The 17,650-nt window shown below is 40.8% G+C and overlaps 1 protein-coding gene across 7 annotated transcripts in view; it reads left to right on the top strand.

The window, feature by feature from the left end:
* PAN3 (poly(A) specific ribonuclease subunit PAN3) overlaps nucleotides 1-17,650 on the top strand; it is a 149,584-nt gene that overhangs the window by 19,793 nt on the left and 112,141 nt on the right. For 6 of the 7 annotated variants that reach the window (XM_062194432.1, XM_062194428.1, XM_062194427.1 and 3 more), the window contains exons 2-4: nucleotides 8,678-8,799; nucleotides 12,882-12,948; nucleotides 15,368-15,438. In XM_062194432.1, coding sequence (XP_062050416.1) covers nucleotides 8,686-8,799; nucleotides 12,882-12,948; nucleotides 15,368-15,438 — 252 coding nt within the window. In that variant the 5' untranslated portion in view covers nucleotides 8,678-8,685. Of the gene's footprint in view, nucleotides 1-1,404; nucleotides 1,470-8,677; nucleotides 8,800-12,881; nucleotides 12,949-15,367; nucleotides 15,439-17,650 lie in introns of those variants that run through there. The other variant, XM_062194431.1, reaches the window with a different exon arrangement.

Raw genomic sequence — 17,650 nt, 5'->3', positions numbered from 1 at the left:
TAGGGTACTGATACCTTTCATGAGGATTTTCTGGTCTTGTGACCTTATCTACCCACTGAAAGCCTGACCTGCTACTACTATCACATTGTTATTAAATAAGCTTCAACATAGGTATTTGGGGGGAGACATTGAGACCATAGCATTCTGCCCCTGACCCTCCTCCCATCCCCCAATGCGTGTCCTTCTCATTTGTAAAATACATTCATTCCACCCTAAGAGCCCTCAAAGTTTTAACTCATTTCAGCATCAATAAAAAATTTCAAAGTCCAGAGTCTCATCAAAATCTGATATGGATGAGACTCAAGGTATGATTCAACCTAGGGCAAGTTGCTTTCCAGCTGTCAGACCATGAAATCAAACAGTTTATGTGTACCTAAAATACAGTGATGGGACAGGCATGGCATAAACATTTCCATTCCAAAAGGCAAAGGGGATAAAAGGATCCAGATAGGTCCAAAACCCAACAGGCAAACAACATTAACTCTTGATGCTTGAGAATGAAAGTTCTTCTCTAATAGTCAACTTCATTGCTATTTTATAAAGCTGGACTAGTTATTTTATGAAGGAAAAGGATTTATTAAAATCAGACTTTTGGAAGTCTTTTAAGAGTGAGGGCTAGGGCCAGCGCTGTGGCACAGCGGGTAAAGATGCCGCCTGCAGTGCTGGCATCTCATATGGCGCTGGTTCGAGTCTCGGCTGCTTCACTTCCAATTCAGCTCTCTGCTATGGCCTGGGAAAGCAGTGGAAGACGGCCCAAGTCCTTGGGCTCCTGCACCCACGTGGGAGACCCAGAGGAAGCTCCTTGTTCCTGCCTTCGGATCGGCGCAGCTCCTGCCTTTGCGACCAACTGGAGAGTGAACCAGCAGGTGGAAGACCTCTCTCGCTGCCTCTCCTCTCTCTGTGTAACTGTGACTTACAAATAAATAAATCTTTAAAAAAAAGACTGAGGGGTTGCCTTCCTGTCAAGGGCCTCTCAAGCTGCATCACAGTGAGGTAGAGAAATAGAAAGGGAGCCAGCTGGCTGCAGCAGAGACCAAGCATGCAGGGTATCCTTTTGTTAAAATAAGCTGCTTTGGTAAGAATATATATATTTTTAAACTATATGGAGTCAACATTTTTTTTAAAGATTTGTTTGTTTATTTGAAAGAGTTACACAGAGGAGAGGCAGAGAGAGAGAGAGAGAGAGGTCTTCTGTCCGTTGGTTCGCTCCCCAATTGGCCGCAATGGCTGGAGTTGCGCCGAACCGAAGCCACGCCGATCCGAAGCCAGGAGCCAGGAGCTTCTTCCAGGTCTTCCACGCGGGTGCAGGGGTCCAAGAACTTGGGCCATCTTCTACTGCTTTCCCCGGCCATAGCAGAGAGCTGGATCGGAAGAGGAGCAGCCGGGACTAGAACCAGCGCCCATATGGGATGCCAGCGCTTCAGGCCAGGGCATTAACCCGCTGTGCCACAGAGCCCACCCCTGCTTTGGTAAGAATTAACTCAGTCCTGCATGAACCACCTCAGTCTTTTTGGAGGACAGTGACTCCATGATCTAGTGACCATTTACTAGGCCTGCGTCTTAAAAGATTCTACCACCTCAACACTGTGACATCGGGGACCAAACTTCTAGCACATGAAGTGGTTTTTTTTTTTATTTTTTTATTTTTTTATTTTATTTTTTTTTAAGATGCATTTTTTATTTGAAAGGCAGAGTTGGACAGAGAGGGAGAGACAGATATGTACCATCTGCTGGGTCATTCCCCAAATAGCCACAACAGCTGGAGCTGGGTGGATCTGAAGCCAGGAGCTGGAGCTGCTTCTGGGTTTCCCATGTGAGTGCGTGGGCCCCAAGCACTTGGGCCATCTTCCCTTGCTTTCCTAGGTGCGTTATCAGGGAGCTGGATTGGAGGTGAAGCAGCTGGGACTCATATAGGATGCAAGCTTCACCGGAGGTAGAGCCACATGAACTTTTAGGGGACACATCCAAACCATAGCATCTTCTTTGAATTCGGTATTCTGCCTTCTGGACACACTGAGATGGAGTGTTAGTCCTCATAACTTCTGGAGACCCTGCCCCATGACTTTTGCTGGCTTTAGCCTGGCTCATGCTGTAGCTCTCACAGGTTGGTATGAGTGCCTCTGATTCTTCAAGGCTTGTGCTGCACTCTGCCAGTTCTGGAATCATGGGGTTTGCTCTGCTCTCATGTCTCAACATCTGATGAGACATGTCTGTGCTACGGAGGATTCTGTAGCAACCCAGACCCCACAGCTCTGTTTTGCATTGCCTGTGGCTTGGTGGGTAAAGCTGCCACCTGCCATGCCTGCATCCCATATGGGCAGGGGTTGAGTCCAGGCTGCTCCACTTTCAATCCAGCTCTCTGCTGTGGCCTAGAAGAAGCTCCTAGCTCCTAGCTTTGGATCAGCTCAACTCTGGCTGTTGCAGCCATTTGGGGAGTGGATCACTGGATGGAAGATCTCTCTGCCCCCCTGCCTCTGCCTCTCTGTAACTCTGCCTTTCAAACAAATAAATCTTTTAAAAAATCCTTTGAAATCTAGACTGGAGAAATTATGCCTCTGCAACTCATACTCAGAGGTGGCACTATGTAGATGCCATCAGGGTTTACCATTCGTCCCTCAAGAAGAGTAACCTGAGCTGCACTTGGGCACCCTTGAGCTACAGCTAGGGCAGCCAAGGCATGCTACTGGGAAATGCTTTGGGCAGAGACTTGAGGCAGTCCTGGGCAGTGAGTGCTGAAGTCCTGTGGTAGCTCTGTGCTCATCCCTTGAAAGGATTCTTTTTTTTTTTTTTTTGACAGGCAGAGTTAGAGAGAGACAGAAAGGTCTTCCTTTCTCCCCATGTGGCCACTACAGCTGGTGCATTGTGCGCCGATCCGAAGCCAGTAGCCAGGTGCTTCTCCGGGTCTCCCATGTGGGTGTAGGGCCCAAGGACTTGGGCCATCCTCCACTGCACTCCCGGGCCATAGCAGAGAGCTGGACTGGAAGAGGAACAACTGGGACAGAATCTGGCGCCCCAACCGGGACTAGAACCAGGGATACCAGCACCGCAGGCGGAGGATTAGCCTAGTGAGCCGTGGTGCCGGCCTGAAAAGATTCTACCTCAAGATCCTGACATTCTGGGGCTATGATGGGAATGGCAGCCCTTAAGATATCTGCAAAGGTGCCATTGTTCAATTGTCTATCTGTTATTCTCTTTATCAAACACCCTTGGCTGTACCTTTTGATAATTCTCTCCTAGACACACCTCTTTAGTCTTTTTTTTTTTTTTAAAGATTTTTAAAATCTATTTGAAAGTCAGAGTTGCACAAAGAGAAGGAAGCAGAGAGAGAGAGGTTTTCCGTCCATTGGTTCACTCCCCAAATGGCTACAGTGGCCGGAGCTGGGCCAATCCAATGCCAGGAGCTTCTTCTGGGTCTCCCTTGCAGGTGCAGGGACCCAAGGACTTGGGTCATTTTCCACTGCTTTCCCATGCCATAACAGAGAGCTGGATCAGAAGTAGAGCAGCCGGGACTCAAACCGGTGCCCATATGGGATGCCGGTACTGCAGACGGCAGCTTTACCCACTATACCACAGTGCCGGCCCCCCTCTTTAGTCTTTACAAAAGACTAGTCAGGCTGAGACTTTTTCAAATCTTTAAATTCTGTGGGTGCTGTGGCTTGGCAGGCCGCCTGCAGTGCCAGTATCCTATATGGGTGTCGGTTCAAGTCCCAGCTGATCCACTTTTGATCCAGCTCTCTGCTATGGCTGGACCTCTGCACCTGCAAGGGAGACCAGGAAGAAGTTCCACGCTCCTGGATTCAGATTGGCTCAGCTCTGGTTGTTACACCATTTGGGGAGAGAACGAGCTGTTGGAAGACCAACCCCCCTTTCTGTGCCTCTGTAACTCTGCCTTTCAAATAAATAAGTCTTTAAAAAAAATTCTGCCTCCCTTTTTCATTGTAAGTTTCATTTTCTGTTTGTTTGTTTGTTTGTTTTTTAAAGATTTGTTTATGTGAAGAATTGGAGAGAGAGGGAGAGAGTTCTTTCATCCGCTGGTTCACTGCCCAGATGGTTGCAACAGCTGGATCTGGGCCAGACTGAAGCCAGGAGCTAGGAGCTTTCAACTGGGTCTTGCACATGGGTATGGGAGCCCAAATACTTGGGTCAGCTTCCCCTGCTTTTCCTAGGCCATTAATGGGCAGCTGGGTTGAAAGTGGAGCAGCCAGGATGTGACCAACCCTCTTCACCACAATGGCAGCCCCTAAATTTAATTCTTAATTCATTCTTCTTATAAAGAGAAGCCATGCAACAACTTCAAATCTTAGAGATTTCCACCAAATATGCTAGTTCATTTATGAGAAGTTCTGTCACCACAGAACACTAAGACAGATACAGTTGAGCAAGTTTATTGTCACTTTTATTTATTTTTTAAATATTTATTTGAGAAGTCGAGTTACACAGAGGAAGAGAGAGACAGAGAGAAAGGTCTTCCATCCACTGGTTCACTCCCCAGATGGCTGCCAACGGCTGGAGCTGTGCCGATCCAAAGCCAGGAGCCAGGAGCTTCTTCTGGGTCTCCCACGTGGGTGCAGGAACCCAAGCGCTTGGGCCATCTTCTACTGCTTTCCCAGGCCATAGCAGATTGTAAGTGGAGCAAGGCAGCAGCTTTACCCACTAAGCCATGGCGCTGGCCCCCATTGTCACTTTTATAACAATGATGTTCTTTCCGCTAGTTTCTAATACCATGTTTCTCATTTTCGCCTAAGACTTCGTCAGAACAGCCTTTACTATCCATTTGTACCAACATTTTGACCCCCACCACTTAAGTAATCTCTGAGAAGGTCTGTGACTTTTCTCTACAGCTGTTTTCTTCTGAATTCTCAGCAGGATTGCTTTTTTAGGGTCCAGCCTCTACTCATTTTTCAGTCCAAAGCTACTTCCACATTTTTAGGTATTTGTTATGACAACACCCCACTTAGTGGTACCAGTTTCTTATCTTTATAAAGAACAGAATTGATTTCTCACAACTGGAAGAGTAAGAAATTTATGATCAAGGCATTTGTAGATTTTTTGTGGGGATAGAGAACCCTGGATTATGGTGTGCTGAGCAACATAGCCCTAGCTAGCTTTAGTCCAGGTTTTCGTCTTTCCATGTGTAAGAATACAACTGGGGGATGCAGATAGAGGTGAATAGAAAAGCAGGATGTATTGAAAGGTAGATTGATAGTACACACTTAAAACATGAGTGCAGGGAACCTCATAAGGGAGAATTTCCTCCACCCAGGCTGGAGTCTTCTTTTTTATAGGATGGGCGTTAGCAGTCCTTAGTTCCTTGTCCATCACTGATTCTCTGCCTAGCCCTTATCGGGTTCCTTGATTGATGAGAGCCGCTCTCTGTTTCATGATGGTGCTTTTTGGCTTACCTATTAACTAAAATAATACACTGACCATTAGTAGTTAAATTCTGATACATTTACTAAACATTCTGTTGCATTGGTTTGTATAAAATATAAAGAAAAGGGAAAATTGGGTTTGAAATGAAAGGCAAAAAAAATTTGGAATAATAAGCATTTGAAACAAAAAGCTTTGGAAGTAAAAATGCTGTTAAACAAAATTTTGAGTCTGGAATTGTAGTAATTGATCTGTTTTATTAGCAAAAGAGAAAAAGTGGATGCCATAAGGGTTTTGGTGGAATAGAGGGACTTCTCTCCTCTAATGGATATTATTGTATCATTATTCTCAAAATAATTACTAGAAAAGTCAAAAGAGAAAAGATTAAACCTCTTCCTTTCAATCAACTAAGTAACCTCAGATTAACATTTTGGCATATTTCCTCAGTCTTATTTTCTGTGTATATATATCTGGAATCCCACATCGTTATCATAGTATAAATAAAATGTATTCTTTTTCACATTTTAAATTGATATTACACTTAACAGGAGCTATTTTTATTTTTATTCATTTTTTCTCTCTCCTATACTCCTATACATCTGACAACAAATGTGTGGATTTTTCCTCCCCTATCACCTAGGTGTCCTCCAATTCAATTATGACACTACTTGGAGTTAGTATGAACCCCTTAGGTTAAGGGCTCAGTACCAAGAGATTGCCCCCAACTTTAGATGCTAGTTGTAAATAATGGGTCCCCAGGTTATAACACATTTCCCTGCCTTGCTGTATATTGGTGGTTCCCATGATTCCCTCTTCAGGTTTGATAATTTACAAGATAGCCCATAGAACTCTAGGGAAGCAAGTTTACTGGTTTATTATAAGGGAGGATGAATAGCCAGAAGAAGAGGCAGGTAAACTGTAGTCTCCATGAGTCCTGAGCATAGGAACTTCTGTCCCTTGGAGTCGGATGTGCCGCTCTTCGTTTTTGGATGTATTTATCATGCACCACAAGCCTGGCCTCCTAGGTCAGGGGTTTTTATGGAGTCTTCATCACTTAGGTATGATTAATTATTAACTTAATCTCCAGCCCTTCTCCACTACCTGGAAGACAAGTGGGCTCAATGTTCCAAGTCTGTAATCATGGTATGGTTTTCTGGTGACCAGTCCTTATCTAGAAACTCACCAAGAATCACTTCAGTAGAACAGAAACTGCTTCTATTACCCATGAAATTCCTAGAAATTTAGGAGGAGGCCTGTATCAGGCATGGCGTCAAAGACAAAGTATTAGAACAAAAGTTGCTCCTGGTATCCTATCACTTAGGAAGTTACAGGGATCTTAGGGGACCTTTGCTAGGAGCTTGAGTAAAAAATAAACTACATAGTTCTTTCACATCACAGACACTATTATTTAATCTCATCCTCAGTTCCTACCATGTTTTATCATGGAAAAATTAAACTTCCATAAAAGTAGAGGGTCGTATGATCCCCTGTTACCCAGATATCAACAGTGCTCTCAGTTTTTGTTTTTCTTTGTTGAAATATTTTATTTGAGAGGCAGAATTATAGAGAGACAGATATCTCCGCTGGTTCACTCTCCAGATAGCCACAATGGGTGGGGCTGTGACAGGCCAAAGACAGGAGCCAGGAGCTTCATCCCGGTCTTCCATGTGGGTGCCGGGGCCCAAGGACTCCGGTCATTCTCAACTGCTTTGCCAAGTACATTAGCAGAGAGCTGAATCGGAAGGGGAGCATCTGGGACCTGAACTGGTGCCCATACAGGACGCCGCTGTTGCAGGCGATGGCTTAACCCTCATACAACACTGGCCCCTTGTTAGAATATGTTAAACAAATCCTAGATATTAATTGCTAAGATTTTTAGTTATTTCATAATAGTTCCTCAACCAGTATGTTGGAAGTTACTTATTCTGTTTTTGGACATTTCACGTTGTTTTTTATTAAATGAATACTTTTAATTTTTTTTTTTTTTTTAATAGGCAGAGTGGATAGTGAGAGAGAGAGAGAGAAAGGTCTTCCTTTTTGCCGTTGGTTTCACCCTCCAATGGCCGCTGCGGCCGGCACATCGTGCTGATCCGAAGCCTGGAGCCAGGTGCTTCTCCTGGTCTCCCATGGGGTGCAGGGCCCAAACACTTGGGCCATCCTCCACTGCCTTCCCGGGCCATAGCAGAGAGCTGGCCTGGAAGAGGGACAACTGGGATAGAATCTGGCACCCTAACCGGGACTAGAACCCAGTGTGCCTGCGCCGCAAGGCGGAGGATTAGCCTGTTAAGCCACGGCGCCGGCTAGAATACTTTTAATTTTTATGTATATATCAACCTGTATAAATTTGTCTAATAAAATTTGTATAAAAGTTGTATATAAATCTTCAGGGCTTTGGATTATTTTCTTTACCCACATGTGGAGTTGTAATCACTAATTTAAGATATGAGTTATTAAACAATCTTTCTGTAGTTATACAATTAGTACATTTTCATTCTGAATATTTTGGGAAATAAAACGCAATGAAGAGCATAAAATTACCTCAGATTGTTTTCAAGGACACCCTGCATCCTTTTGTGAGCATTTTTCCAAGCTTGCTTCTTTGTAGGGAGGTATAGGGGTTTCTAAGTGGCTTTGCTCAGTGAAGGGCAGAGCTACAGCTCAGCTTCTAGGTGAGGGATAAGGCTCTGTACTTAGCCAACAGTACTCAACCATCTCAGTACTCAGTAGCATCTGAAACAAATTGTCCAATACTTTGTTGACAAAAGAGTACAAGCCCTACTAGCTTTATAAACCTTCTATATTATCCTGTCCAGAAAGTAGCAGTGTTCCTGATCTCTGTCTCCTTGTTGCCGCTGCAGAATTTTCCTCCCCAAATTTTGAGTTAGAATGAGACTTCTGGTCTCTGTCTAAAAGGGTCTTGTGAGAACCAATTTAGAGAAGTTCACCTCTGTTTAACAGAATGATTCACAGGAGAAATTACAGTGGCTTATATTCTCCTGTTCCTTTGTTGAAGAGAACTGGATTGAAAGCTAGAAATGCAAGAGTGGATTCTTTTGTATTGTGCTTGGTGGCTATTAGCTGATTAATACAAAATAAATTACTATTTCTGTGGGCAGAAATTAGTCAACTTTAACATGGTTTAATTTTTAGAACTTAGCCAATTTTATTTGAATTTTTTAATTATGAACTGGTAAATAAAAGTGTTCACAGATTTGAGATTTTAAACTTACTAAGAATACAAAAATAAAATTTGTGTTTTGTCCTTTTGAATAATTTTAAATACTTGGATTTTTTTCTTCTCTTTCAGTTCCTGGAATGGATGGAAGTGCTTTAACTGATTCAAGTATCACAGATTCCTATTTCAGCACCAGCTTTATTGGAGTCAATGGATTTGGAAGCCCTGTAGAAACAAAATATCCCTTGATGCAGGTATTCTTAGTATGAATTTATATTGCACGACACACTGAAGTTTATTCTGGGGCAGCAGATATCTGGAGTCCTCTTTATTCCTAAATTTGTTGAGTGGGAGGTGAGAATTTAGGTGATGAGGTGTGTGAAGTATAGGTAAGCCATTTCCTGTAGAGTTAGAATCAGTGGGAGGTTGTAGGAATTGTGGTTTGGGAGATGAGCGTGGATATAGACTTGTTCCACTCTTCTTTGTATTTTGTATGTATATTTTGGCAGTAGTTAACAATTTTAAATTTTATTTCTTTTAATTAGTAGAGTTGGTGGGAGAAAGAGAAAATGAGAATGAGAACAAAAACATCCTTCTGCTGTTAAAAGACCCAAACCCAGAGCCAGGAACTGAGCTCTTACCTACTGCCTCTCGGGCTCTACATTACTAGGAAGCTGGAATAGGGAATCTAAGTCAGGACTTGAACCCAGGCACTCCCATATGGGATGTGGGTATATTAACTGGTATCTCAGATACGGAATGCCTGCCCCTTAATGTGACTTTTGAGTAGATAATACATGTATGTGTTATGAAAGATCAGAATTACAAATCAGTCTCTACTATCCCAGATCATCACCCATTCTTTTAACCTTAGAGGCAGCTACCATTGCTAGTTACCAATTTCCTATGTGTCCTCAAGAATATTCTTTATATTTAGAGGCATCTTGCTAGCTTTATTTTATTACTTTTTAAAAAGATTTTATGTATATATTTATTTGAAAGGTAGAGTTACAGAGAGAGTGAGAATCAAATCTTCCATCTGTTGGTTCACTCTCCAGATGGCCACAGTGGCTAGGGCTGTACCAGGCTGCAGCCAGGAGCCAGGAGCTTCTTCTGGGTCTCCCATGTGGGTGTAGGGGCCCAGATGCTTGGGCTGTCTTCTACTGCTTTCCCAGGCACAGTAGAGGGAGGTGGATCAGGAAAGAAACATCTACGACATGAACCAGTGCCCATATAGGATGCTGGCATCACAGGTGGTGGCTTTACCCGCTACACCACAACGCCAGCCCCTAAAGTGTTAAATTTAAAGCCATGGTACCTGAGAGATTTTGTATGTTAAAGATGTCTTTGAATTTTTTTTTACCCATTTTCTTTTTACCTATTTGCTTTTTCTTTGTTTATCTGCATGTAATATTGAGGATGTTTTTGTTCATGTTTTTGTAGATTGATGTGGCAAGAATTTGAAAAATTAGAAAATTTCTAGTGTTACTAATTGGAAAATTGGCATATACCAACAGTGAAGGCAGTGTATTGTCTTTTTTTAATGATTTATTTATTTACTCAAAAGAGTTACACATTGAAGGAGAGGCAGAGAGAGAGAGAGAGAGAGAGAGAGAGAGAGGTCTTCCATCTGCTGGTTCACTGCCCAACTGGCTGCAATGGCTAAAGCTGCACTGATCTGAAGGCAGGAGCCAGGAGCTTCCTCTGGGTCTCCCACGTGGGTACCGGGGCCCAGGGACTTGGGCCATCTTCTACTGCTTTCCAAGGTCATAGCAGAGAGCTGGATTGGAAGTGGAGCATCCAAGACTCGAACTGGCATCCATATGGGATGCCGGCACTGCAGGCAGTGGCTTTACCCGCTGTGCCACAGTGCCGGCACCATACTGTGTTGTCTTGTCACTGCAATGCACCACAAGTCAGCCTTTTCATAATTACAGTAGGCCTTTTAAACACAAGAGGGTTTAATTTTTACATTTCAAGTTGGACTGATTTTAAGAATCGATAGGATGCCAGTGTTTTTTTTTTTTTTTTTTTTTTTTTTTTTTTTAAAGATTTGTTTATTTGAGAGTCAGAGTTACACAGAGAAGGAGAAGCAGAGAGAGGTCTTCCATTTGCTGCTTCACTCCCCAATTGGCCACAACGGCTGGAGCTGTGCCGATCCGAAGCCAGGAGCTTCCTCCGGGTCTCCCATGTGGGTGCAGGGGCCCAAGGACTTGGGCCATCTTCTGCTGCTTTCCCAGGCCATAGCAGAGAGCTGGATCGGAAGGAGAGCAACCGGGACTAGAACTGGTGCCCATGTAGGATGCCGGCGTTTCAGGCCAGGATGTTAACCTGCTGCACCACAGTGCCAGCCCCAGCCATTGCTTTTTTTTGAATGATTTTAACCTTTCATAATCAGTCTTCCTTCCTTCTTCCCTCCTTCCCTCCCATGCCGTCCCATTCTGTTCCTCTTTCTCTAAAACAGAGTGACGCGGATAGAGACAGGGAGAGAGAGACAGGCAGAGATATCTTACATTCACTAGTTACTCCCCAAATGCCTGCAGCAGTAAGGGTTTGGCAAGGCTGAAGCCGGGAGCCATGAACTCCATCTGGGTCTCTCATATGGGTGGCAGGAACACAGTGTTTTGGGCTATCATGGTATGTTAGCAAAGAGTTTGGTTTGGAAGCAGAGGCAAGTGGAAATTGATCCCAGGCACTCCACTGCGATATGGGTGTTCCAAGTGGTGCCTTAGCTCACTGTAGCACAAGCTCTGCCTCTGATTTTAACTTTTATGCTTTTATTTATTTATTTGTTTTTAAAGATTTATTTATTTGAAATTCAGAGTTACAGAGAGAGAGGAGAGGCAGAGAGATCTACCGGTTCACTAACCAAAAGGCCTCAATGGCTGGAACTGGGCCAATCTGAAGCCAGGACCTTGGAGCTTCTTCCGGTCTTCCACACAGGTGCAGGGGCCCAAGTACTTGGGCCATCTTCCACTGCTTTCCCAGGCCATAGCAGAGAGCTGGATTGGAAGTGGAGTAGCCAGGACTTGAACCGGCACCCATATGGGATGCTGGCACTGCAGGCGGCGGCTTTACTCATTACTCCACACTGCCGCCCCTACTTAACTTTTATTTTTGTGAAAGCTACATTTTCATGTAGATAGAATCCTAAGAGTAATTTGTATTGTAAGCAAATAAGTAAATATGCACATCCATATACAGAAATGGTTGATTTTTAAATGAACAGTTTATACCTTTATTTGAACTGTCCGTGAATTGTAATTTCAGGTAGTTTCTTATGTACACACACACACACACACACTCACACTCACACTCACACTCAAATCACCTCAAGAACTTAACTCTTCTTCCTTTCTTCTGTTTAATTATTCATAAATTGATAAATAAATTGAATGTGTGGGCTGACATTGTGGCATATTGGGTAAAACAGCTGCCTGCATCACTGTCATCCTATATATGTGCCAGCACCCTGCTAATGTGTTTGGGAAAGCAGCAGCAGAATGGCCAGAGTGCCTGGGCCCTTGCACCTGTGTGAGAACCTAGAAGAAGCTCTTGGCTTCTGGCTTCAGCCTGACACAGCTCCGGCCTTTGCAGCCATTTAGGGAGTGAACCAGTGGATGGAAGTGTGTGTGTGTGTGTGTGTGTCCGTGTCCCACTGTGACTCCTCTTCCAAATAAATTTTAAAAATAAAAAGGAAATGCAAGTTCAGGATTGTAGAATTCAACCTGTAGTTGGGATTTCTTAATTTATACTTCCAAAGGCGTTGAGTTAGATGTTATATATGACAAAGATTTGTGGGCATTGGATGAGGGACCTTCCAGGATGGAGAGACCGTTAGAGACTATGGAGTGAGTCAAGAAAGCATGGAACTTATTTAGAGAAAAGAAAATAGCCTAATTTTATAAGCTCCATAAGGTGTTTGTGGGATAATACAAATTGAATGAAGATATTAGAGAGTTTATTGACTATACATAATCACTTTATACCCTCTTGCATGGATATTGGAATTTATATTCTTTGAATAAGCAAACTTAATGGTTATATGTTTTACCCAAGCTAATAAGTTATGGAAGAACAGTTCCAGTTAGATCGAAAACTTTGGCTTTAGATACCTAGCTAGTGAGTAAAATTTTCATTCCATGCATTGTAGGAGTCTTTGGAAGTTGCTGCAGATAGTTGTAATACAAGCAGCAGTATTTATCATCAGAAGATAAGTTTTTGTCAGTAATGGGTGGGTGGAGGGTAAGAAACATAGGTGGTCAGTTTTAATTTGTTGAATACTTTTAATTCTGTATTTCTCAGTGATAATGTGTATACATGTTTTGTTTTTCAGAGAATGACTAATAGTAGCAGCTCCCCAAGCCTTCTAAATGACAGTGCCAAGCCATATACAGGCCATGGTAAGACCCTGGTTCCTTTTGCATGTGTGTGTGTGCGTGTGTGTGTACACTTATTCTGCAATCAATATGCTCATTGTAGAAATTTTGAAAAATTGTAAATAGGCTTAAAAAAGAGTATATAATCTATTATCTCCCTGCTCAGAGATAACTATTAAAACTTAGATACCTTACTTTTTTGTATATATAATATATACTTAATAATTAGAATCATATAAATATATCTTTAAATGTTTTCTTCATCACTATAAACTCAATTCCATTGTTATTTCCATAGTTCATTTAGCTACTTTATTTAAACTGTTATATTCCAGTGTACTATGTGAAACTTTTGAGTTGTTAACCTATTGAGTTACATGTTAACTATGTTTAACTATGTAACTACTGAGTTACATCTTAACTACTATGTGAACCTATTGAGTTAGTAACCTATTGAGTTGCATCTCAAGAAATGGAATTATTACTTCAGATTATGAATATTTTTAAGACTTGATTCAGAATTTTGAGGTATTTTGCTACATTTTATTTAAAAAATAATATTAAGGGATAATTTTTAAAATACTTGTAACAGTTGAGTGTCAGTACAGTGATATGTTAGAATAAGAGCCCGTGGCCGGCGCTGTGGCTTAACAGGCTAATCCTCCGCCTTGCGGCGCCGGCACACCAGGTTCTAGTCCCAGTCGGCGCGCCGGATTCTATCCCGGTTGCCCCTCTTCCAGGCCAGCTCTCTGCTATGGCTCGGGAAGGCAGTGGAGGATGGCCCAAGTGCTTGGGCCCTGCACCCCATGGGAGACCAGGAGAAGCACCTGGCTCCTGGCTTCGGATCAGCACGATGTGCCAGCCGCAGCGGCCATTGGAGAGTGAAACCAACGGCAAAAAGGAAGACCTTTCTCTCTGTCTCTCTCTCTCTCACTATCCACTCTCTCTGTCAAAAAAAAAAAAAAGAATAAGAGCCCGTGTGTTTACTGCTTCCTGTTATAGCTGTTTTGTGGTAGTATATCAAATTTCCATCATTAGGAAATTTGAACATTTTAATATTAAGTAAAATTGTTAGAAAATAAGTTGTAGCATTATATATTTTTAGTATTTCCTTAGAGTTCAAATGCCAATTTCTAATGCTATCAGATGTAGCATAAAGGATTAATAATGTCCTATTTACAGGTGCCTTCAATGTATAAATTATATAAAAATATTTTGTTTCCTACTTTTTTAGTTTCTTCTTCTGATTTAATTTTAAATTCATTGTTAATTCTAATGACGGGCTAGATTATGACAGTCTAGGACTAGGGAGAAGGTAGAAAAATTTAGCAACGGTTTCTACTGCATAGTGAGAAGATCAGGATTCCTCTTTTTTTTTTTTTTTTAAGATTTATTTATTTTTTTGAAAGAGTTACAAAGAGAGAGGGAGAGAGATAGATGTTCCATCTGCTGGTTCATTCCCCAGATGGCCACAGTGGCCAGAGCTGGGCCTGGCCTAAGCCAAGAGCTTCCTCCTGGTCTCCCATGTGGGTGCAGGGGCACAAACACTTGGGCCATCTTCCACTGCTTCTCCCAGACTATTAGCAGAGAACTGGATGGGAAGTGGAACATTGGACACAAGCTGGTGCCCATAATGGGATGCCAGCATTGCAGGCAGAGGCTTTACCTGCTACACAGACACCTAAGATTTCTTTAAATGAGGGCATTTAATATATTTGTAAAGACTTTATAGATAATAAAGTTTCAAGATGAAAAATATTTCCATGGATCTTATGCGTACCCTTTCAGATTTGTAAAGTGAGATATAATTGTGTTTTTAACTTCTGCCTGCAGAGTATTGAAACTATGAATCTCTAAAATGTTTGAATTTCATATTTGTGTTATAAAACATTTAATATTTCCATCTTTAAAAACTTAGTAATTTACCTTGTCATTTTAGTAAGAATATCAAGATTTCTTGAGAAAAAATTATAAAGTAGAGTACATGATTTTAAAACCTTGCCAATATGTTTAAATCCAAGTCTAAATCTCTGAGTATGGTTGACTACTGCCTCCTTTTTTTTTTTAATTCTTAAGATTGGGCTATAAGAATACATTTGCTTATTATAGGTAGACTTACTTCTATGTAAACCTACTCCAAATAACATGGTTGAGATACTTTTTTCTCTATTAGATTTTTCTTTTGGTTCTGATCAAATGGATGCATGCTAATTCAGGTAGCTTCTGAGTAAGTGTATATTGAGTACTGGCTGAATTAAGTATTCAGCAATTTATGTTTCATTTACTTAGAAATTACAAGTAATTTGAATAGCCACTGATTAAGGCACTGAAATTGTGGCAAATAATTTTTGTTACTATTCTAGCTAATATCAAGTTAAACATTTATTAGATTTATGGGTTGCCTAAGTTATCTGTTTGGAAACTTATGTAACTTACCTTCCAGATCCTCTAACTTCACCTGCTTCATCCTTGTTTAATGACTTTGGTGCCCTCAACATCTCTCAGAGAAGAAAGGTGGGTGACATTGAAATTTGAGTGAAAGTACTGGGAATTTAGAGGTGATATTAGGATTATTACCTATGTAGCATCAATTTCATAAGTGTATGGAGAAAACAATGTTTTGGGTTTTTTTTTTTTTTGCCTTTTTGTTTATCCCCTTTCTATCTTTTTTGTATGGAATTAACATTTGAACTCTGTGCATGTAATAGGTTTTATGTGAAGGGATAATCCTACTGCTTTTGTTAATTTTCTTTCTTAATGGGCTCTATATTTAAGATAAGATCTAATTTAATGTTGTAGTTGTCAACAGTGTGAGCCATTATAGGTATATAAATAATGTTTTAAGTTTATTTTCTGATTGCTTTGCCTAAATTTCAAAGATTATTTAAATTCCTCATTACAAGGCAAACTTAAAGGTTTCAATTTTTATAATTGGCCCAACTGTTTAAAATGTCTTCATATTAGACATTTAATTGAATTTTATTTGGAATTGAGTTTAATAGACCATATATAGACTCTGGTAGTATGTTATAAAGACTGATTTCTGACAAGTTTTGGTAAATAGCTTGATGCTTCTTGAGTTTTTGTGAAAATCTTGTAATACATAATAATCTAAAGAAGGTGGTTAGGATCAGAAGCACCTGAAGATATTCTGGGGGTTGTAAATCTTCGTGGAGTTTAAAGTTAGAAAAATTATTCCACTTTCTTCTGTTATAAAGAAAGGCCAGAAATAAAAGAATATTCATTTTAGGAAAATGATCGGATGCTTTCACAAAGGATCTGATCAGAGGGTGGTATTATAAAATGAAATTTAGGAAGACCATGGTGGTGATGGTTTCATGGTATATGTGTAACCCCAAACTCATTGAGTTGTATGCATTAAATATACAGCTTTTACATACCAGGCTTACCTCACTACAGTGAATTAAAAAAAAATCAGCAAGACTAGATGTTCTCAAGAAGAAATTACATGGACAGTATAAATTACATTAACATTTCATGTACTTTTATCTCCATTTTAAGACATGGATGTGAACAAGAAAGAATTATAAAACGTTTGTAAGTAATTAGATTTGATAGATTAGAACATATAGATTTGATTTTATAGATTATCTTAAAGGCACTCACCAAGAATAAATTTACTCTTACTTTAAATACCTTTTTTGTTATATTTAACTTGTAAGTCTGTATGCCAGAGGTGCACCAGAATTGGATATAAGCAGACTCAATGACAATTGAGAAAGCCTGTTAATATGAAAGTAAACAATAAAATGCTGAAAAGCAGGTGAAAACTTGGAAATCAAATATCTGGAGCTATTTAGGGGAAATACAAAGTCCTTTAAGTTTTTTGGGGTCCTCCTAATGGCTTTTCCTCATTTTAAAGTAGTAACACTTGGCATTTCTCATGTATGCACAGAAAGTAAATGAATACTTAAAGTATTTGTAATATGTGGGGTTGATGTAATATATCTTAAAGTTGAAAGGCATGATTTAGAGCCATTACGAGTTATTTTTGAAAAAATATTAAAAATCATTGGATACTCAAAAAGAGAAGCTCTGTGTGTGTGGGTGTATCTTAAAGGAAAATAATGAAAGGAAATATTACTATAAATGTGAACTTAACATTTGGAGAGATACTAGAATATATCTTAATGGAAGCAGACTAACAGTGAAATGAGCACTCTTCTGTGATTTTTAAAACAATTTATTTTAACAAGTGAGTGATGTCTGCTGGTTCATTCACCAAAAGCTCACAACAGCTGGGGCTAAGGGCAGACTGAAGTTAGAAGCTAGGTACTCCATCCTGTGTCTCCCACAGTAACCCAATATGTTATGATCTCTCAGGTACACTAACAGGAAGCTTGGTAGCACAGAGTAGCTGGTACTCAAATCAGGGACTCCAGTATGGGATGCAGCTGTCCCAAGTGGTGACTTGACTTGCTGTGTGACAATGCCCACCCCTATGATGTGATTTTTTGAGTACTTGCATCTCTAACTTTGTGACCTTATGCCATCTTTCTAGACTATAATCTTCTGTGTTTAAATGGCTCTAGTAGTTGCTGTGTATCTTTTATCTCTAAAGCTCAATGATTGTATAAAGTAAAAGCATTCACATGTTGGTTTCTACCTAGAAAGTCATGGTTCTTGTATTCATACAACTTTAAAGAACCGCATTTTCTTGTCATTTACATTTGAAATAATTTGTAGTTTAGGAACATGGGAAGTT

This window comes from Lepus europaeus, chromosome 6 (genome assembly GCF_033115175.1).
Source record: "Lepus europaeus isolate LE1 chromosome 6, mLepTim1.pri, whole genome shotgun sequence".
NCBI lineage: Eukaryota > Metazoa > Chordata > Mammalia > Lagomorpha > Leporidae > Lepus > Lepus europaeus.
Note: the sequence above shows the minus strand (reverse complement) of the source record. Positions and strands in the feature narration are given on the sequence as shown.